Source organism: Microcaecilia unicolor, chromosome 3, assembly GCF_901765095.1.
Source record: "Microcaecilia unicolor chromosome 3, aMicUni1.1, whole genome shotgun sequence".
NCBI lineage: Eukaryota > Metazoa > Chordata > Amphibia > Gymnophiona > Siphonopidae > Microcaecilia > Microcaecilia unicolor.
The window spans coordinates 290425809-290448429 of NC_044033.1; the positions used below are offsets into that span (position 1 = coordinate 290425809).

Consider the following 22621-nt stretch of genomic DNA (forward strand, 5'->3'; position numbering starts at 1 on the left):
AATGTGCAATAAAATGCCATAAATAAGTAAATAAATATTTCCTTTCCTCCTTTCTTCTTCATTTCTGGTCTTCTGCAGACTTGACTGTCCAGTGGATCCAGCTTCTGCCTATTTTCTTCATCCATGTGCAGTTTTTCTCCTCTCTTCCTTTTCCCTCATCTCATCTCCTTCCTCTCTCTTCCCTCCCCTCCATCCATGTCCAGCATTTCTTCTCTCTCCTCTGCCCTCCCCTCCATCCGCCCATGTCCAGCGACCCTCCTCTCCCCTGCCCTCCCCTGCATCCACCCATACCCAGCGACCCTCCTCTCCCCTGCCCTGCATCCACCCATACCCAGCGGCCCTCCTATCCCCTCCATCCACCCATGTCCAGTGACCCTCCTCTCCCCTGCCCTCCCCTCCATCCGCCCATGTCCAGCAACCCTCCTCTCTCCCCTGCCCCCTCCATCCACCCATGTCCAGTGACCCTTCTCTCCCCCTGCCCTCCCCCCATCCACCTATGTCCAGCGACCCTCCTCTCCCCTGCCCTCCCCTCCATTCACCCATGTCCAGCATCCTCCTCTCTCCCCTGCCCCCCTCCAGCACCCATGCCCAGCGACTCTCCTCTCTCCCCTGCCCCCCCTCTAGCCACCCATGTCTAGCGACTCCCTTCTCTCCCCTGCCCCCCCTTCAGCCACCCATGACCAGCAACTCCCTTCTCTCCCCTGCCCCCCTCCAGCCACCAAGGTTGTCCAGCGGATGCTTCGGGGCAGGCAGGAAAGATCCCCAGTCTTTCTTGCCAGCTGCCGGCGCTGACTCTCCCCCACTGCCGGATCACTCTTCAAAATGTCCACCGAGACTTACAAGGGCGGCCTCCAAGACTTCAGCAGAAGTCCTCGCGAGGCCGCCACTGGAAGTCTCGGCAGCCATTTTTAAAGAGCGATCCAGCGGGGGGGGGGGGGGGGGGGGGAGGGTCAGCACCGGCAGGCAGGCAAGACTGGCTGCCCTGAAGAATTCGCTGGACAAGGGAGGGGAGGGACCAGACCCTGTAGCTGGGAGGGAGGGAGGGAGGAAGGAGAGCCGGCTTGCCCTCAAGAACAACCGGCTCGCAAGTTGGTAAAAAATTTTAACAACCGGCTCTTGCGAGCCGGCTCCAGCACACCACTGCCTAGAGGGCACTTCTGTGCACTTTATAAAAAATGCTCCCAGGTACACATCTCACCTTTGCTCCCTTATCTTGTCCCCTGAGCCCTCCAAAACCCACTATACACCACTACAATAGCGCTTATAGGTAAAGGGGGCACCTATCAGTGGGTACAGTAGGGTTTTGGTGGCTTTGGGAGGGGTCACAGTTTCCACCACAAGAGTGAGGTACAGCGTGATATGGACCTGAGTCCCCCACTCCTTAGTGCACTGCACTGACCACTATACTACTCCAGAGACCTGCATGCTGCTCTAATAGACCTGACTTTAAACATCTAAGGAAGTCAGAGACTGGTAAGCCATATTTTTATTCACATTTTTTAGGGGGTGGGAGGGGGTCACCCCTGGTTTCCTTCCAGTGATCATCTGGTCATTAGGGCACCTTTTTGTGCCTCGTTATAAAAATAGGTCTAGCTCAAACATCTTAGTTTTAGTTCTGGATAGTTCTGTTTTATTTTATTTATGTATTTATTTTGTTCCATTATGGCTGAAAAACGTCTAAGGAACACCCACATCCTGCCCTTAATATGCCCCTGACATGCCCCCCTTGAGACTTGGACACACTTAAGAAGAACAGCATAGAAAAATGTCTGAAAAATAGGTTTTGAAAATACTGATTTTTGCTGCTTTATGCCACTCTTAGATGTTTTTCTCTTTCAAAAATGAGCCCCATAGTCCATTTAATGAACGCACCAAAATAGGGAAAGAATTCCAGACTGACGCTGCCTGATAAGGTAGGGAAGAAGATAGCTATCTAGTAAACCTAACTGAATTAACAGATGGAAATCTCAGTGAAATCTGGCCCTGCAATAACTATCTATTTACAAGAGAAAAGAATCCTACCAAGTACAAAGGGGCTTTACCATACAAAGATTGATGAACCATACTACATAACTTAAAATATGACCTCGCCATCACTGGCAGCCAATGAAGTTTGTGGAGAAGGTTGCACTGGTTTAAGGGCTTCCTGACTAGACTCTGTTATAGAGTAAGGATGCAGGAGGTTTTGCCAGATGCATTGGCCCCAATTTGTGGGGTACTGCAGTTCACCCTTTTCCCCTACTTTGTTCAATATTCTACATCAAACTTTGGGGAGGGAACTTGACAGATTGAAATTGTATTCATTTATGCGAATGACATTACAATATTAATGCCAGTACCTAAAGAATATACTGAAGTGATAAGTAGTATTCAAAATTGTGTTGAGACTATTGAATGTTGGGCCATGCATTTTCAATTAAAGCTTAATTTAGAAAAAAAAAAATTCTTATGGTTGAGCCCACCCAAGAATATATTGGGAAAGGAAGTGTTTAATATAAAAAAAATTGAATTCTCTTCTTGTATCCTTGGGGTTGAGGTTCAATCAAGTAAATAAGGTAGTAAAAAAATTGTTTTTTGCTCCTGAGAAGGTTAAGGTCCATTCGCAGATATTTTGAATTACATATATTCAGATTAGTGGTACAATCACTGCTGCTTTCTAAAATAGATTACTGTAATGTTGTTTATGTAGGCTGTAGTAGCCTGCTTGTGAAAAAGCTGTAAACAATCCAGAATTTAGTGATCAGGGTGATATATTCTCTTAGAATGGAGGAATCAATAACACCATATTTATACCAAAACTACCCAACAAGAGTAATAATATATCATTGTCCATGAGGTCAAAGGCACTCAACAGATCTAATTGAATAATGCTAGAGCATTGACCTTGACTCAACCAGTGCTTCCCATGTGCTATCAGAGCCCCCAAGGCAGTTTCAGTACTATACAGTTTCAGCCTGCCTATCTGATATCGCTACCTGGATGTCTCAACGTCATCTGAAACTTAACATGGCCAAAACCAAGCTTCTCATCTTTCCCCCTAAACCTACCTCTCCTCTCCCCCTTTCTCATTTCTGTGGATGGCACTCTCATTCTCCCTGTCTCATCTGCTCGTAACCTTGGGGTCATCTTTGACTCCTCTCTCTCCTTCTCTGCTCACATTCAGTAGATTGCCAAAACCCGTCGTTTCTTTCTCTATAAAATCAGCAAAATCCGTAGCTTCATCTCTGAGCATTCTACCAGAACCCGTATCTACACTCTTATCACCTCTCGTCTTGATTATTGTAACCTGCTTCTCACTGGCCTCCCTCTTAGCCATCTCTCTCCTCTTCAATCAGTCCAAAACTCTGCTGCGCGACTCATTTTCTGCCAAAGTTGCTATGCTCACATTAGCCCTCTCTTTAAGTCACTTCATTGGCTCCCTATCCGTTTCCCGGCATTCAATTCAAAGTCTCTTATTGACCTATGTGCCATTCACTCTGCAGCACCATCTCCACTCTTGTCTCTCCCTACGCGCTCCCTCAGGCACTCGCTCTGTTGATAAATCTCTCTTATCTGTCCCCTTCTCCTCTACTGCTAATTCCAGACTCTGTTCCTTTTATCTTGCTGTACCTCACGCCCTGGAATAAACTTCCCGAGCCTGTACGTCTAGCCGCCTCTTTTGGCCGTTTCAAGTCCAAACTTAAAGCCCACCTCTTACCACTGCTCACTTGCCCTATCCTTTATCCTCACCTCTTTATTCCCCTACCCTTAATCGTTCTATCTGTCTCCTGTCTTATCTATATTGTAAGGCAGGGCCGTGCCAACACGGTAAGCAGGGTAAGCACAGCAGGGGGGCGCCAACCTCTGGAGGGCAAGTTGCAAAATCTTTACCTGAAGTTGTGATTGTCCTCTCTCCCCTGCCCTTCCTGTGTCAGAAAGTGAAGGCAGCCCAGCAGTGCTGAGGCAGACACCTCTGCTGAAGTTGCTTAAAAGAATACAACGAGTGCTATATATGTCTTTGGTGTGGGAACAACTTCTCATTCGGGGTAAGCTTGAAGTGAACAACATTCAAATTAAAGAGAACAGGTTTGGAGGGAGGTGTGCAAGTGAGACTGGGGAGAAATAAAAAATAAATAGTGTAATTGTTAAAATCTGTAAGTGGTTCAAGTTTTTGGGGTTTTTTTCTGAGAGGAGGGCATGACTGCAATGATGTGTGCATATTATCTTATCAGGTAACCTGATATAGCTACAGCTAAAAGCCAGTTCATTGGCTGATGGTTCAAACAGTAGGTTCAAAGAGGAAGTTTAGCTGTGAAGAGCTGGTAAGTGAAAATCTGATTGCTTTTTTGTGTGTAATTACTAAATGTTTATTTCTTATATATCTCCACCATTCATGATGTATTGTAAAGCCACATTGAGCCTGCAAAGAGGTGGGAAAATGTGGGATACAAATGCAACAAATAAATAAATAATATAAAACATTCTGCTTGGATAGGAAGAGTTTGTGATATGTGAAAATACATTTTGCTTTAATGAAATTGCTAAACTTTAGAGTCGGTGCTTTTTTTTTTTGTTTGTTTTTAGGTTATGGATTTTGTTTGTTTTTATTTATTAACCTTTTTATGTCTGTGCAGAAAGTGCCTTTGAGAAAGAACTTAAAAAAGAATCCAGCGCTGGCTTCTGTTCTTTATGACCTGGCAGAAAGGCATCTGCTCACCCTATTGATAGTTAAAGATGATATACTGCTTAGTCTGGGTGAGAAAGATATGGAGAATGAACAGAAGGGATGATTGTAAGGCCCACTTGGGTTTGCCCAAGCCTGAACAGTGCTGCAGAGATTGCACAGTTTCTGGCTTTTATGTGGTTCAGGGGAGAGAGGAGAATCGCTGGACATGGATGAGAGGGGAGGGCAGGGAAGAGAGATTCTCTGGACATGGATGGATGGTGGAGTTGGTGGGGAGAGAGGAGAAATGCTGGTCTTGGGTGGAGGAGAGGGGAGAGAGAATTATTGCTTTATATGGATACAGGGGAGGGACGAGAGAGGAGAAATGCTGAACATGGATGGAGGGGATGAGAGAGGAGAAGTGCTGGACATGGATGGAGGTGAGGAAAGAAAAAAGAAGATGCACATGGATGGAGATGAGGGAAATGGAAGAGAGGAGAAAAACTGCACATGGATGGAGAAGAGGGAAAGGGAAGAGAGGAGAAAAACTGCACATGGATGGAGAAAATAGGCAAAAGCTGGATCCACGTTATACCTCCTCCAGTCAATTCCACAGAGGAGGACACAGCTTTTACTTATGGATGTAGGGCAAGAAATGAAGAAGAAAGGAGGAAAGTAAAGAAATAAATGGAAAGGAAGCCCTGGAAACGGAGTTAAGAGAGCAGCAGAATCAGAGACTCGGACCAATATGGATAGAAAAACAGTCACCAGACAACAAAGGTAGAAAAAAAATCATTTTATTTTCATTTTAGTGTTTGGAATATGTCCACTTTGAGAATTTACATCTGCTATCTTATTTTGCAATGTATAGCAATTTGTTTTCTAAGAATATTGCTGACAATTCCTGTCAGTGTGGCAAGTGGTGAGCGATCATTTTCACGGTTAAAAATCATAAAAAATTATTTGCGATCAAGTATTTCGCAAGAAAGGCTTGTAAGCCTTGCCATCTTGTGCCACACGGGGGGGGGGGGGGGGCCCAACTGATAGTCTGCAGGGGGGCACCAGAGACCCTAGGCACGACCCTGTTATAAGGTCTTTGAGCAGGGACTGTCTTTTTTGTGTATGGTGTACAGCGCTGTGGATGCCTTGTAGCGCTATAGAAATGATAAGTAGTAGTAGTAGTACTATAGCCTTTAAGGAACCCAGACTGAGATATATGCAATATATCATATTTACTCAAGTACTCTTCTAATTGTATCATAACCCAATCCTCCATGACTTTCACCAACAATGGAATTGATGCAACTGGCCTAAAAGCAGAAACCTCCTGCAAGTTTCCCTTGGTATTTTTTGGTAAAGAGGTTAGAATGATATTTCCACCCATTTCAGAGAACAATCCCCAGGGCTTTTTTTGAGGGGGTACTTGGGGGTACTGAGTACTGGCACCTTTTCCATTGTCTGCTAAAATTGACCCATGGACCCCATGTTTTAATGAAAGAGCTCAGGCTCTAAACACCAATTCTGCCTTGTCATAGATTCTGTGACTGGTTGCAGGGTGCCTGGCAGTTATGGGATGAGTCCTCAGTGATCACCCAACCCCTGAAGGATGGCCTAGCATTTGAGTACCGGTACCTTTTTTTGCTAGAAAAAATGCACTGACAATCCCTCACTAAAATGGCTATTTAACCAAACCGCCAGGAGGGCAGGAAAAGTGAGTGAAACGTGTTTCATTAATGCAGCAAGGCAAACATCAAAACAGCAAGTGGGTTTAGCATAATGCTTGAGTAATCTCTCTATATAAAACGCACCTCCAATGTTCTAATGAAGCCTCACTTTCCCAACGTTCTAAAAGTGAAGTGGCTGAGATCGCTTTTCCTCCATGAGTGTCTGCCCCGCCCACGCGTCAAACGTGATGACATCGAGGGCGGCATAGGCAGTCGGTGGCCCAACTGTTTGGGGAGGCTAAATGGGGCGGGGTTAGGGGTGGGGCCACGGGTGGAGCTTAAATCCATAATTGTCTGATAACACCCAGAAAAAATAAATAAATAAAAATAAAAGTCACAATTAATACCTTTTATTAAATTTAGATATTAGATATGTATATGTCAAAGAATAAAGTGGTTGCTCAAAGCACATACTAACCACAATCGCTCAACTGCAAAACACTATGCACAACTTTGTGCAAAACCACACTCAGAACCTTACTGTACCATAAATATTACACTGGGCAGAACCTAATACGCCAATATACCACCCATACGGAAAATACAGACCATCTACAATATGAAACAAGGGATCATAATATCACAATTCTCATGTAGAGCCACAAAACATCCTAATTCATGTTTAATATGGGATAAAATGCCATAAATAAGTAAATAAATATAAACGTTTAATGTTGAGCACCTGATTCTCAAAGTGGACATATTCCAAACACTATAATGAAAATAAAATGATCTTTTCTACCTTTGTTGTCTGGTGACTTTGTTTTTCTGATTATGCTGGCCCAGTATCCGATTCTGCTGCTATCTGTCCTCTTAACTCCGTTTCCAGGGCTTCCTTTCCATATATTTCTTTACTTTCCGCCTTTCTTCTTCATTTCTTGTCCTATATCCGTAAGTAAAAGCTGGGTCCTCCGCAGACTTTACTGTCCAGTGGATCCAGCTACTGCCTATTTTCTTCATCCATGTGCAGTTTTTCTACTCTCTTCCTTTTCCCTCATCTCATCTGCTTCCTCACTTCTCCCTCCCCCTCCATCCATGTCCAGTATTTCTTCTCTCTCCCTTCCCTCTCCTCCATCCATGTCCAGCAACCCTCCTCTCCATCCACCCACCCATGTCCAGCAACCCTTCTCTCCCCTGCCCTCCCCTCCCCTCCATCCACCCAGCAACCTTCCCCTCCCCTCCATCCACCCATGTTCAGCAACCCTCCTCTCCCCCCCTCCATCCACCCATGTCCAGCAATCCTCCTCTCCCCTCCATCCACCCATATCCAGCAACTCTCCTCTCCCCTGCCCTACTACTACTACTGCGCTGTACACTTGAACATGAAGAGACAGTCCCTGCTCAACAGAGTTTACAATCTAATTAGGACAGACAAACAGGCCAAACAAGAGATAGGGGAGCATACTACCGAGCATATCCCTTTGACATCCTCTTTTAACAGGACCTGCCTACTTTTCCTCTGCAACATCTGTACTGGTACATGATGTTAATACTGTAGTGGACAGGGTTAGAGCAGTACAGCAGCTGCAGTAGGTCAGGAATCCATAAAATACCTCTCCCCCTGCCCTCCCTGCCCACCAGCGACTCTCCTCTCCCCTCCCCCAGCCAGCCAGCCTTCCATCCGTTCATAGCTTTCACCCCCCGCCCCCCGGGTCCTGTCTCTTCTGTTCCACCAGCTCTCACCCATCTGCTCATTTTTTTTTGATATACAATTTATTTTTATTTTTCTGAAATTGCCTCCCCATGACACAAAGTTAGCACAAAGTAAAATTATGACACAAAATACATAAAGCACAGCATTAGAAATGGTAAACCCCCCTCCATAATATCTGTCTACGCCCTCCTAGAAAAGAAACAGATTTTAATTTTCTAAGAGGGCTGTCTTGGCTCAGCTGAAGCTTATTCCACAAAGGAGGAGCTACACCTAAAATTATGCCAGTGGGCATAAACAGGCCAACACACTGACTAACAGTTAGTACCAATGCAGTTTGCCCTGACTCCTACCATAACATTCTTTAACATAAAAAGAAGGTCCTTGGACCTGCTGTACCCAAGTCAATGTAAGAAAAAAGAAAAAAATCATGCATTACCTCCTTTGATAGCTGCTCTAATAGAGATTTGCTTTGTAACATCAATTTAAAGTACCATCTATTTTCCTGTTATAGGATTACCTTTGTTTTCTTCAAACTTTTTTAATCCATGCATACTGAAAATTTAGCTCACCCTGGATAGAAACACTGAATACAAGTACTTTTTCACATTGAAGAGGTTTTGACAGTTGAAAAGATTTTTTAAAAATTGAATTAACACAAGGCTGAAGAGCAAATTAAATGAAATCAGACACTAAGAACTAAAAATCTACCAAAGCAGCAGGTTTTACTAATAGCTTGCTATTAACAGTAAATACAAGATAGACTCCAAGTTGCAACCCACATGATTTACAAAGTAAAATAATCCTCTATTCCTTGAAGCCAGCAAGAGTATACAATTTAAACACAAAACAATAAAAAACACACTTGCAGTCCGCTCATTTTTAAAGCCTGAGGCGTTCTCCCTCTGACGCCGGCGATTCACATAGGCAGCCTAATCTGCCTGCGTCGGAGCCTCTCCCTCAGACGGCGCCCCGCCTCCTCTAATGCAACTTCCTGTGTTACGCAGAGGTGGGACGCGTCTGAGGGAGAGGCTCCGACGCAGGCAGATTAAAGCTCTGTGAATCCACGCTGGCGGCGCCGGAGGGAGAACATGGGTGAGAGCGTGGGAGGTGCAAGACTCGCGCGGGAGGGGGAGGAGGCAGAGGCCGCCGATCAGCATTTGGCGCTTAGGATGTTAGGCGCCATCTCTTTTAAAGATCTTGGGGAGTGACTGCTCCCCCTGTGCCTCACCTGGCTGGGAGGCTTAGCCTCCCCAAGCCTCTTATACAGGGCGGCCTATGGAGGGCGGAGCACTGACACTGAACGAATGGCATCGCCAACCCCGTTGCTAAGCGACGAAACGCCACTGTTCCACCCTCCACCCCCCCCAAATATGTCGCCGCCGCTCATCCCCCCCCTCTGTCCTACATCAGCTCAGCGACGCTACCCCCCCCCCCCCCTCCGTCGGATACAAAAACAAACAAAAAAAAATGAAACTGCAAAAATTCTTTTAAAAAGGAAGCGGGGCACCGCAGGCAGCCATCGGCTGTCAGCTGTGCATCCGTTCCTCCTCTCACCTCTCACGTTGCTGCGCAGTGCGCTCCTCCGGGTTTCTTCTCCAGGGGCAGTGACATCAAGGAGAGAAGAGGAGCGGATGCACAGCTGACAAACGATGGCTGGCTGCATTTTTAAAGGTACAATTTGATTTTTTTGTTTTTGTATTGGACGGAGGGGGAGGAGAGTGGTGCTGAGCTGATGCACGACAGGGGGGTGGGGGGGTGGGTGAGCGGCGGTGACCTGTTTGGGGGGGGGGAAGGGTGGAGCAGTGGCTGGTGCGACCTTGGGGGGTGAGGGTGGAGCACTGGCTGGTGCGACCTCGGGGGGTGGGTAGAGGGGGGAGCAGTGGCAACATGTGGGGGGGGGTGGAGGGTGGTGTGGTGGCAACTTGGGAGGGGAGGGGGGAGGGGCGGTGACTCTGGGGGGGCGTGGCGGTGGGCGGATACTGCGCCTCTAACGTTGCAATGGGACGTCATTTGTCGTCCTGAGGCCAGAGGGGAGGGGGTTCAGAGTCCTGAGAGGGGGAAGGGACACGGAAGAGGGAGGAGGAGGAAGGGGGAGGGGTCCTGAGACCAGAGGGGGAAAGGGGGGTCCTGAGACCTGAGAGGAGGGGGAGAGGGGGAAAAGAAGGGGGAGGGGTCCTGCGACCACAGAGGGAGGGGGGGAGGTATCTCTGGCACACACACAGTGTCTCTCTCACTCTCATACACTGTCCACCACACACTCTATGTCTCACACTGTGTCACATTCACACACTCGCATTCTCACACACACACTCTCGCACCCACACTCACTCTCTCTCTGTCACACATACACATTCACTCTCTCTCTCTCTCTCACACACACTCTCTCAAAGATACACACACCGAGGAAAACCTTGCTAGCACCCGTTTCATTTGTGTCAGAAATGGGCCTTTTTTACTAGTCTATATATACAGTGGGGGAAATAAGTATTTGATCCCTTGCTGATTTTGTAAGTTTGCCCACTGACAAAGACATGAGCAGCCCATAATTGAAGGGTAGGTTATTGGTAACAGTGAGAGATAGCACATCACAAATTAAATCCGGAAAATCACATTGTGGAAAGTATATGAATTTATTTGCATTCTGCAGAGGGAAATAAGTATTTGATCCCCCACCAACCAGTAAGAGATCTGGCCCCTACAGACCAGGTAGATGCTCCAAATCAACTCGTTACCTGCATGACAGACAGCTGTCGGCAATGGTCACCTATATGAAAGACACCTGTCCACAGACTCAGTGAATCAGTCAGACTCTAACCTCTACAAAATGGCCAAGAGCAAGGAGCTGTCTAAGGATGTCAGGGACAAGATCATACACCTGCACAAGGCTGGAATGGGCTACAAAACCATCAGTAAGACGCTGGGCGAGAAGGAGACAACTGTTGGTGCCATAGTAAGAAAATGGAAGAAGTACAAAATGACTGTCAATCGACAAAGATCTGGGGCTCCACGCAAAATCTCACCTCGTGGGGTATCCTTGATCATGAGGAAGGTTAGAAATCAGCCTACAACTACAAGGGGGGAACTTGTCAATGATCTCAAGGCAGCTGGGACCACTGTCACCACGAAAACCATTGGTAACACATTACGACATAACGGATTGCAATCCTGCAGTGCCCGCAAGGTCCCCCTGCTCCGGAAGGCACATGTGACGGCCCGTCTGAAGTTTGCCAGTGAACACCTGGATGATGCCGAGAGTGATTGGGAGAAGGTGCTGTGGTCAGATGAGACAAAAATTGAGCTCTTTGGCATGAACTCAACTCGCCGTGTTTGGAGGAAGAGAAATGCTGCCTATGACCCAAAGAACACCGTCCCCACTGTCAAGCATGGAGGTGGAAATGTTATGTTTTGGGGGTGTTTCTCTGCTAAGGGCACAGGACTACTTCACCGCATCAATGGGAGAATGGATGGGGCCATGTACCGTACAATTCTGAGTGACAACCTCCTTCCCTCCGCCAGGGCCTTAAAAATGGGTCGTGGCTGGGTCTTCCAGCACGACAATGACCCAAAACATACAGCCAAGGCAACAAAGGAGTGGCTCAGGAAGAAGCACATTAGGGTCATGGAGTGCCTAGCCAGTCACCAGACCTTAATCCCATTGAAAACTTATGGAGGGAGCTGAAGCTGCGAGTTGCCAAGCGACAGCCCAGAACTCTTAATGATTTAGAGATGATCTGCAAAGAGGAGTGGACCAAAATTCCTCCTGACATGTGTGCAAACCTCATCATCAACTACAGAAGACGTCTGACCGCTGTGCTTGCCAACAAGGGTTTTGCCACCAAGTATTAGGTCTTGTTTGCCAGAGGGATCAAATACTTATTTCCCTCTGCAGAATGCAAATAAATTCATATACTTTCCACAATGTGATTTTCCGGATTTAATTTGTGATGTGCTATCTCTCACTGTTACCAATAACCTACCCTTCAATTATGGGCTGCTCATGTCTTTGTCAGTGGGCAAACTTACAAAATCAGCAAGGGATCAAATACTTATTTCCCCCACTGTATAAAAGGCAACCCCAACGTTCTGAAGCCTCCACGGAAGTTGAGGCGCCCGAGATATCCGGTGTGCCCTGGAGTGTCTGCACCGCCCTCGCGTCAAAACGTCATGACGTCGAGGGCGGAGCTATTGACACTCGAGGGCCGAAACGGCCCACAGCGAACAAGGCAAGTAGCTTCGAGGGACGGAGGGAGGGGGCCCCTTGCTAGCACCCGTTTCATTCTGCTCAGAAACGGGCATTTTTTCCTAGTCTTTTAATATTAACTACATCCATACCCTCAAATTCACTCCAACCTCTATCTACTGCCATTACTGTTTCACATTCTAAAGCTGGAGTATCAGAACCAAAAAGTTGTATCCTTAATGATTCTATTTTGTGTCTAAAAAACTGAGTCAAATTATTTGTAGAAGGTCTTGACATATTCTCAGACCTTATGAAATGATCTATATTCATCAGTCAGCAACCTTAAAGCCTGCTTTCACATCCACTTTTTCACTACCAATTAATTTTGAGTAATATTCTCTCATTTTTAGAGCAATCGTATATTTATATCTAAGAACTGCTTGTCTCTAGTTCTTATTACTCTCCGTTTGAGACTTTCTCCACATTCTCTCCAATTTTCTGGAGTTTCATTTTAGCACTTTCAATTTTTCATCAAACCAGATATATACTCTGTGGTATATACATGCATAAAATACAGCTACCAATATGCGGTGAGTATTTTTACAGGGCATAGGTGTAGGCTTTCCAAGGGATGTACATTGTACAGAGCTGGGATGGAGCTCCAAGATGCACACATATGTTATTAGATATGCACATATCCATAGAAAACCTAAGCAGACCACTTACACCTTGCTTCAGAGTAGGCAGGAAAGTGTGTGCCTACTTTTTGGAGGGGGGGGGGGGCTATAATGAGAATTGATTATTGCAATTTGTTATATTTGGGGATGACAGCTGCAAGAATTAATGTCAGTCTGCTATATCCTGGTCTGTTTCCTATGCTCAGAAGAGAGAGCCGACCACGCAGCTTTGGTCCTAGCAAAAACAGTTATACATCATTTCTCCAAGGACAAGCAGGCCCAGTTGTATTCTCACATATGGGTGATGTCATCTGACAGAGCTTGGTGCAGATACTGACTAGAGTATGGTCATTCAAAAAAATTCTATTAGCATCCCGCCTTGCGTGTGTGGATGCCGGTCCCTCGGTCTGTCAAAATCTGCAATAGGGTACACACCCCTGATGGTGTAGATAACATAAGGAAGGACTTAGTGAAGCTAGAGGAATGGTCTGGAATTTGGCAGCTTAGATTTAATGGTAAAAAATGAAGGGTCATGCATTTGGGCTGGAAAGTACCTAGGGACTGCTACAGTTTTAGGGGGTGAAAAACCTTTGTGCACACAGAGGAGCGGAACTTGGGTGTGATCGTATGTGATGATCTTAAAGTGACCCAAACAAGTAGAAAAGGCAATGGTGAATATTGTGTTCAATTCTGGTCACTGCATCTCAAAAAAGATATAGAATTAGAAAAGGTGCAGAGAAGGGCGACGAAAATGATAAAGGGATGGGATGATTCCCTATGAGGAAAAGCTAAAGCGGCTAGGGCTCTTCAGCTGGAGAAAAGGCGGCTGAAGGAAGATATGATAGAGGTCTATAAAATAATGAGTGGCGTTGAACGGGTAGATGTGAAGCGTCTGTTTACGCTTTCCAAAAATACTAGGACTAGGGGGCATGCGATGAAACTACAATGTAGTAAATTTAAAACGAATCGGAGAAAGGTTTTCTTCACTCAACATATAATTAAACTCTGGAATTCATTGCCAGAGAATGTGGTAAAGGCGGGTTAGCTTAGCAGAGTTTAAAAAAGGTTTGGACAGCTTCCTAAAGGAAAAGTCCATAGACCGTATTAATTGGACTTGGGGAAAATCCACTATTTCTGGGATAAGCAGGTATAAAATGTTTTGTACTTTTTTGGGATCTTGCCAGGTATTTGTGACCTGGATTGGCCACTGTTGGAAACAGGATGCTGGGCTTGATGGACCTTGGTCTTTCCCAGTATGGCAATACTTATGTACTTATGTAATCCAGGCTCTACAGATCGTCCAGAATGTAGCAGCACATTTGATTGTGGGGAGTCCTAAGATCTGCTCATATCACTCCAGTTCTGAAAGAGCTTCACTGGTTGACAGTGAAATATAGTTATTTTAAGGTTTGATCCTTGATTCATCAACAGATTTATGCTACTGTTTTTGTATATTTTCTAAATGTTTTGACTAACTATGTACCAACCAAGGCAACCTTTACGATCTGAAATGGCAAATACATTATGTGCTCCAGTAATTACAACATATCGTTTGTTGAGCCTTGTACACGAGAATGTTCGACTTGCTGGACCTACTATGAGGACATAAACCTGCCAGGGCATCTGATAGACTTTGATACATATTTTCAAAGCACTTACAGACAGATGATCAAAAACCGACTCTGTTCCAAACAGCGCTCCACAAATAGCACGGAACACCGCAGGGTGTTATTAGACCTATGATCAGAGACAATTGAACGCAAATTTAAGCACGCAATTACCTCTGCTCATGGGGTAGAAGTGCGGGAGAATTGTGCCTGAGCATGCGTCTCAGCACAATCCTCCACCAATTGTGTGACAGGTCGGACTGTCAAACACAGGGGCTGGAGGGCCACCATGCCCCAACTACCCTGCCCCGAGCAACGGGGGCTGGAGGTCCGGTGGACCTCCGGTCCCCCCGACGATCTTCACCAGGTCAGGGAGGGCTGGAGATCTGGTGGGTCTCCAGCCCCCCCCTAACTCCCCCAGCAAAGGGTCCCTGTTGGCCCTAGTGGGCGACCAACCAACCCTCCCCCCACCCCAGTGAAAGGGGGCTAGAGATCCGCTGGACCTCCAGTCCCCACCCCCCAGGTTCAGGGAGGGCTGGAGATCCGAAAGGGTTTCTAGCCCCCCAGCAAGGGGTCCTGGTGGTCCAGACCCCCTACCTTGTGGGTTGGAGGAGGGAGGGTAGCCTGCCTCCCTCCTCTTTCCTGCGACGCCGCAAATAGCGGCGCCCAGGCCCTGCCCAGTGTATCCTGGGAATGCGCTGGGCGGGGCTATACACCATATAAGGGAGCCCTTATATGGTGTATAGTCCGCCCAGTGCATCCCAGAATACACTGGACAGGGCTGGGTGCCGCCATTTTGAGGCATCATAGAAGAGGAGGGAGGCAGGCTGCCCTCCCTCCTCCACATACAAGGTAGGGGGGTAGGGGGACTGGACACCAGGGACCCCTTGCTGGGGGACTAGGGGGGGCTGGAGACCCACCGGATCTCCAGCCCTCCCTGAACCTGGGGGGGGGGGACTATCGGGGGGGGGGGGGGGGACTGGAGGTCCAGCGGACCTCCAGCCCCCTGTTGCTGAGGGGGGGTTTGGTGACCCACTAAGCCACCATGGACCTTTTGCTGGGGGAGTTAGGGGGAAGTGGAGACCCACTGGATCTCCAGCCCTCCATGAACCCTGTCGCTGGCAGGTTTGCTTTTGGGGGGAATGGGAGCCTGCTAGCATGCAAATGCATGCTGGACAGGGCTCACCATTCCTCCCCAATGATCTGCAAACCCTAACGCCAGCTCGGAGCTGGCATAGGGTTTGCCGCAGCCAGCGACCCAATCTTTGGCGCACTGGCCACTGATCATTGGGGATGAATATGTTTAGCCCTGTTTAGCACGTAAGTTGTGTTAAGAGCCCTCGAGGGCTCTGATCATGGGGCGTAGCAAACCACCGGCGCTAGTATGGCGCTAACAGCCTCTAGCACCGGCGTTGCTTCTGATCATTCCCCCTGTCCCAGCTCCTTGGTGACTCTGGCAAAGTCACCTTAACCCTCCATTGCCCCATGTAAGCCGCATTGAGCCGCCATGAGTGGGAAAAGCGCGGGGTACAAATGTAACCAAAACAATCAAACTGACAGCTCGCTCTGTGCTTTAAAACACTTGCCACAGCCCAGCAATGGCACCAAAGAAGGATGATGCCAGTGCTGCATGTGTAAGAGGCAGGGCCATGCCACAGGGGTGTACATGATATGTAGAAATAAGCTTTAGCTTTGCCCCCTCTCTGTCTCCTTAAATACTGTAAAGATACCACTGATTATGTACAAGGAAGAAAGGTTTCTGAGCCCAAAAAAGCTCCTTGAATTAAAAGGTTCCATCCACGGAGCTAAAAATAACTTCAAGTGCACAGCCTGTTTCCTACCACTTACACAGGGCCAAAGTCCTTTGCAGAGAGATATTTTTAGCTAGTTCATTTAATTAATAGAGAAAAGCATTTTACTGAGTACTCTGCGTGGCTTAATTACTGTACTGCTCTTCAGATATGCTGGTAGGACAGAAATAAAGTGTCAGAGAATAAGGGCTGGACGGGAGGGAAGGACATACACAAAAGCACTCAAGCGCCTTGGATGGAGGAGGGGGAGGCCTTCAAGGTTTGTGGAATTCAGGAATCTTAAAGTAGGCCTCTAAGTTTTTAGGGAGCTAATAAAGTGAACACCATGGGGAAACAGGCTAGTGTTACTAGTACTGCAGCCTAAGGAAAATGGGACTGGTAAAGTGTCTAAGCTCTAGTGCCCTGATGATCAGAAGCAAACGCGGACGCTAGAGGCCAATAGCACCGTACTAGCACCTGTGTTTGCTCCCGCCTGATGATCAGAGCTAGCGAGCGCATGAACAATGTGCTCGCCAGCTCTGAATGCAATAAGCATGCAAATACATGCTAAACAGGGAATCACCTATTCCTCCCCAATGTTCAGTGGGCCTCCAACCCCCCCCCCCCAACACCAGGGCCCGGGGGGGGGGGGGGGAGGGCTGGAGGTCCGGTGGATCTCCAGCTCCCCTAACCCCCAACACACAAAAAAATAACCTCTGGTGGCCCATGTGGGCTGCCACCCCAACCCCCATCCTCCCTGGTGATGTGGTGTGATGTGGCGGAACGCTCCCCCTCCCCCTGTACCTCTCCGATGGAGAACGGAGTAGCACACTCTCTCCTCATCCAGCGTCCCCTTCAAAATGGCAGCCCTTCCCCTTCCTCATTAAGAGGTAAAGTCTACTACTGCAACTGCAGGTGGAAGAAGTAAAGAAAAATATTCACCCCACCCTAGCCATGAATGTAGCACATCACAGCCTGTAGGACGCGAGACCTTTTTAAAGGATCAGCAAAACAGATGCTATAGAACACAGGGCTTTGTGAGCACAAAGGTCCCTTCTTCAGATGATCAAACACATATGTGAAGAAGTGATCTTGAAGGTCTCAAAAGCTGTACTCAGACACTATTATATTGGTCCTTTAAAAGGACTTCCAGTTCACATTTAAAGGCTCCAGTTTTCTCTAGAAACCATATGATTACCAGAACTCTCCCCTCATTGACAAGGGGACCAGGGCCAAAAGTGCATCTCAAAATGATATAGTGGAAGTGGAACTGAAAAAGGCACAGAGAAGGGCGACCAAAATGATTAAGGGGATGGAACAACCAGTGGCACAGCCACAAGTGGACCTAGACACTCTGGACTCAGGCTCACCATAAATTGGCGCTCTCTTAGTGTAGCTGATGGGGATCCCCAACCACTGCCAGATGAAGACCTACTCCCAGCCACAACACTTGCAAACTGGGAACCTGTGGCAGTATCCCTGAGTCACTCCCATCAGCCCCTTGCATCCCCCCCATGCATGTGGGGGGGGGGGCTAGGGGGGCTGCGGCTTGGGGACACTGCCACAGGCTGCACAACTTGCAAGTGTTCTGGCTGAGAGGAAATCTTCAGCTGGAGAGGCTTGGGGATCCCTATCAGCTCAAATATTCTTATTTTCAATCTTGAGGTGGCAATGGAGGGATGAGGAGGGCAGGGTGGAGATGAAATTTTGGGTCCACTCACTTTGGGCGTAGGTCCACTCTAAATCAGCCATCTGGCTATGCTACTGGGAATGACTCTCATGAGGAAGGCTAAAGAGGTTAGGGCTCTTCAGTTTGGAGAAGAGAAGGCTCAGAGCCCTGTAAAATACTGAATGGAGTGAAATGGGTAGACATGAATCAATTGTTTACTCTTTCAAAAAGTACAAAGACTAGGAGACACTCTATGAGGTTACATAGTAATACTTTTAAAACAAATAGGAGAAAATGTTTTCCACTCAGCATATAGTTAAGCTATGGAACTCATTGCTGCAGCAAGTGGTAAAAGCAGATGAGGTAGCTTGGTTTACCAAAGGTTTTGACAAATTCCTGGAGGAAAAGACCATAAAATGTCATTTAGGTAGAGCTGGGGAAAGCCACAGCTTATTCCTGGGGTTAAGTAGCGTGGAATCTTGCCACTTTTTGGTACTTTGCCGGGTACTTGTGACCTGGACTGGCCACTGTTGGAAACACAGTAGCACAGTAGACCGCCCCAGGCAGAGTCTTAGCAGAGGTGCCAGCAATGCCGACTTTAGCTGACACACTGTTGGTTCCGGCCCCGCTCCCCAAACCCTCCAGAACACAAACCCAGTCATCATCATATGTGCTTGTTTTAAAGATGACTGCCGGACACAGAATGCACTCCCTCCAACGTCATCGTAAGACAGCATGGGATCTCCCAGACATGTGTGCACTGACAACTCTGCGGTATCCCCCCTCCCAAGACAGACTTTCTGTTTCTGTAAAAGATAGGATGCTGCAGAGTCATCGATGTGTGGCTAGGAAGTCTCGCTGACTTGTGATGATGACCAATCCCGCTGCATCTATGATCCAGTGGCAGCAGCGGGTAAGGGCTTGTAAGGCTGTTTGCAGCAGTAGTGTAGTAAGGGGGGGGGGGGGGAGCGTAGCGGAGGACCAGACACCATCTTCCCTTACTACACCAGTGTGTAAACAAAATACTGGGCTACATGGACCCTTGGTCCGACCCAGTATGGCAACCCTCTTGTCCTTATGCTCACAACAACCTCTTTAGCATCATCCCCACTCATCATGACTACCACTGCTGTCCCCATTTTTTATTGAGAACTAGAAACTTATTGCCACCAATGCTTCCAAACTGGCATTGATGAACTCAACCTTTTCTATACATTGGGGGTAGAATTGGACTGCACAGAACCAGTGACAGTAATGCCGGCAATGCTAAACACTCACAAAATAGACAATTGCTGGTGTGATCTGCTTAAGCATTGAAGCCATGTTGTGCAAAGACGGGCAGAAGCTGCTCTTCTCTTGCCAGCCCAGTGTGCACTTAAACAGTGAACAGTTCTCAAATTACTCGTGAGAGAGAGTTAGCATAGCAATTGTAGGTTGGTCCATGTAGAGAGAGCTCTGACCCCACAGAAGCCAGTGAAGATAAAAAGTGCCATTCATGACTAACTTGTTAAGAAAAAGACACCAATGTTTTCCAGGTACAGAGAATGAAGGAAGGGAAGGGTAAAGGGGTGGGAGGAGCTGAATGCTCCCTACAATACTCTCTTTTAGACACAAGGGGCAATATTTTTACAGGTGCCCGTGCTGGATGCATGCAAATGGAATATTAGATGGACAAAGACACCTATTATATGCCCGATGGATTTTGAAAGACACGAGTTAGGCTTCTAAGCAGAGGCAGGCACTATAAAAAAAAAAAGATGGAAAAAAAATGGACAGATTGGAGGCAGCCACTTGGTCTTGCAACTGGATTCACTGGAGTAATTTTCAATATGTTGAACATCTAAATCACCCATACCTTACTGCACCAGATATTTAACTTCTAACTAGTGGCTCTATCTAGGTATCCAATCTGATACATAGAAGGGAGTTTTAGGTATCCAATGTATGTTAATTAAAAATGTATTCTTTTTTTGTAGCATAGTCTTGAACATCTAAAAATCTCTCTTTGGAGCACACAACTGCTTATCTTTTTCAAAAATTACTGTCCCCTCCCTCCAAACATATGCTGTGTAGTTACTTACACTCTTTCATCATGCCGATGTCCAAACAGCGTTTCAGGCGGCATGCTTGGCAGTGGCGCCGGTTGTCTTTGGTTATTCTACATTCACCATTAAACGGACATGTGAAAACTGCTTTCCTTTTCATACTCCTCCTGGGGAGAAAAATAAAAGAAAAGCACAAGAAAATTATACAGCAGCTTCAAGGTTTCCATGCTAGGGGGCAAATTTACAGCTGTGCAGGCTTCAAAGCTTTGAAGATTACACCCCCCCCCCCCCCCCGGGAAATTATGCGCTTACATTTTCACCTGCTGTCTAGCATGGATTCATTTAGGTGCATATGGTTGTATATTCAAAAATCTGCATGGAATTACAACCCTGTCTTCAATCCTGAGAATGCCTCCTTTCAGTTCAGAAAAATACAAGTCATGCACATTTAGGCTCTATGGAACTAATTCTGTAAAGACGTATTAATATTTACGGTATGTGCTAAATTCACAAGGAAATGACTCAAACAATGAGATATATGTGTTTATATATGCACATATGTTTGTGTATATGCCAAAATTCCACCTAAGTGCTCATTTATAAACAGGCACCCACAGGGGCAGTGCAAGGCAAGATGTCACCTGAGGCAGGGCTGAGATGGCACCCCCTCCCCCTGGGCCAAGTTCTGGCATATCCCCCCTTCCTTCCTCCACCCCATTCCCCTATTTAACCTTCTTTTTATGCTTTTTAAAAGCCGGTGGTGGCAGCAATTTCCATACGCTGCCTTGCCACTGGCACTGGCCTCTTCTCTATTGCAGCCGAGGAAAGAGGAAGTTACATCAGAAATGTGACCACAGTAAAAGGACGAGGCAGGTGCCGGTGGCAGGGCAGCATATAGCAATTGCTGCTGCCACTAGCTTTTAAAAAATGTAAAACAAGGTAAATTTGGGGAATGAGGTAGAGAAATGGGGGGGGGGGGGGGGGGGGAGGGAGATGCCACTCCCGAAAGAGTACACCTGAGGTAGCCTAATGTTCTGGCCATCCCCCAAGTGCAATGACGTGTAGCTTGACAGTAAACATACACATTAGGGTAGAGCTTATTTTTGACGTTTGTAAAAATGACCTTCTTACCCCATAATTTTGTTTGTATATATGAAGAAATATTTCACGCAAAACATCAATAAAATCGGTGAACATTTACTGGTAGTTTAACAACACTGATGTTCTGAAGGCATCAAATAGTAATAATTCCACAATCCGCACACGGCATTCTTGAATATGGGCAGTTGTGAGCCAAATTAGGAGTCGCATAATCTCCTCTGAGCATACAGCAAGGCTAAACTTCTCTGAGTATCTGTTGCATGCTTGGCAAAAATGGTCTTCCTTGAAGCTGAGGGTTAGAGGCGGGAGAAATACCTAAGACACTTTGATGGGCATTAAGATTCATTAAATAGTTTAGGGGGGGGGGGCTACTTGTCGCCAGACCCTTCCCACTGATTATCATATACATTCCTCAACTTCTACAACTTCTCAGGACTTCCAAGCTGTTCTGCACAATTCTTTCCCCTTCTGGAAAAATCTGGTGCCTCACTGGTGCCTTCCTGTAAGTGGCAGGAAGCACAAAGGTCAGATAAAAACCACAAAAGACAATACAGTAAACTGGTAACTGTATTCAGTAATTAGCTACTTTCCTAGATGGGTAATGTAATTACCATAACTAATTATGCTGAGAAGTAAAAGTAGCTGTAATTATTTTTGATGAGTAATGGGCACAACACTATCATGACTTTATTGCCCTCACACTATGTGCGCTGTTAGATGCTTTGTTTTGCCCTTTGAAATATTGTGATTGACAATTTTATATGGGAAGTGTTTTACACTTTGGCATTTGTCGAAACATGGGCCGTGTTGGGTCTTTCAATAAATTTTGCTTCCTGCTACATCTGGCTCCACTGTGTTGTTCCATCTGTGGCCCACTTCACTGTCTTGCTCTACCATTGAGCAGGGTCACTGTTGACTTTGAGTCATTCAGGGACAAGAACCTTGAAGATTTTGTCTCAATCAAGTTTAAGACATTGCTTTAAATGAAGGAGCTTCCAGATGCATTTCTCGATGTAGACCCAGACATGTGGTAGTCACAAGAAAACTTCCAGATGCTGTGAAGACAGTGCGTGCCATTACAGTGGTGAATGATCATGCAGAACGTGGCACTGCTCTCATTCAAGAATACAGTAGCCTCATGACAAAAGAGAAGTCACATCTTCAGTTCTTATTGCAAGTTATTGAGCAGCGCCGGCAGGTTTATCCAGATAGCAAGAAACTAACATAGGCAGGGCTAAACTCATTTTGTTGCTCTTATGCATTATAGACTTGTATGTGGCAAAATGTTTGTCTGAATATGTTGCATAATTGATACGGAACTGATTCATAATTACGCAAGTGTTGCCATACTGGGACAGACCAAAGGTCCATCATTGAACAAATGTGTGTTTCTGCATAAATTTGTTATTTTCACCAATTTTAAGATGATTGAGCTCCTCTATATATTTAAATAAAAGGTTCAAATGATTTGACAAATATTTTTAGCTACGGGGTAAGACCCTGAACATCAGCATATTTATTTTTTCTGTTCT

The 22621-nt window shown here is 46.4% G+C and overlaps 1 protein-coding gene across 5 annotated transcripts in view; it reads right to left on the reverse strand.

The window, feature by feature from the left end:
* The window catches only part of VDR (vitamin D receptor), a 459251-nt gene that overhangs the window by 101044 nt on the left and 335586 nt on the right, over window positions 1-22621 (reverse strand). For all 5 annotated transcript variants that reach the window (XM_030198165.1, XM_030198163.1, XM_030198162.1 and 2 more), the window contains exon 3: window positions 20025-20155. In XM_030198165.1, the coding sequence (XP_030054025.1) occupies window positions 20025-20155 (131 nt within the window). The remainder of the gene's footprint in view (window positions 1-20024; window positions 20156-22621) is intronic.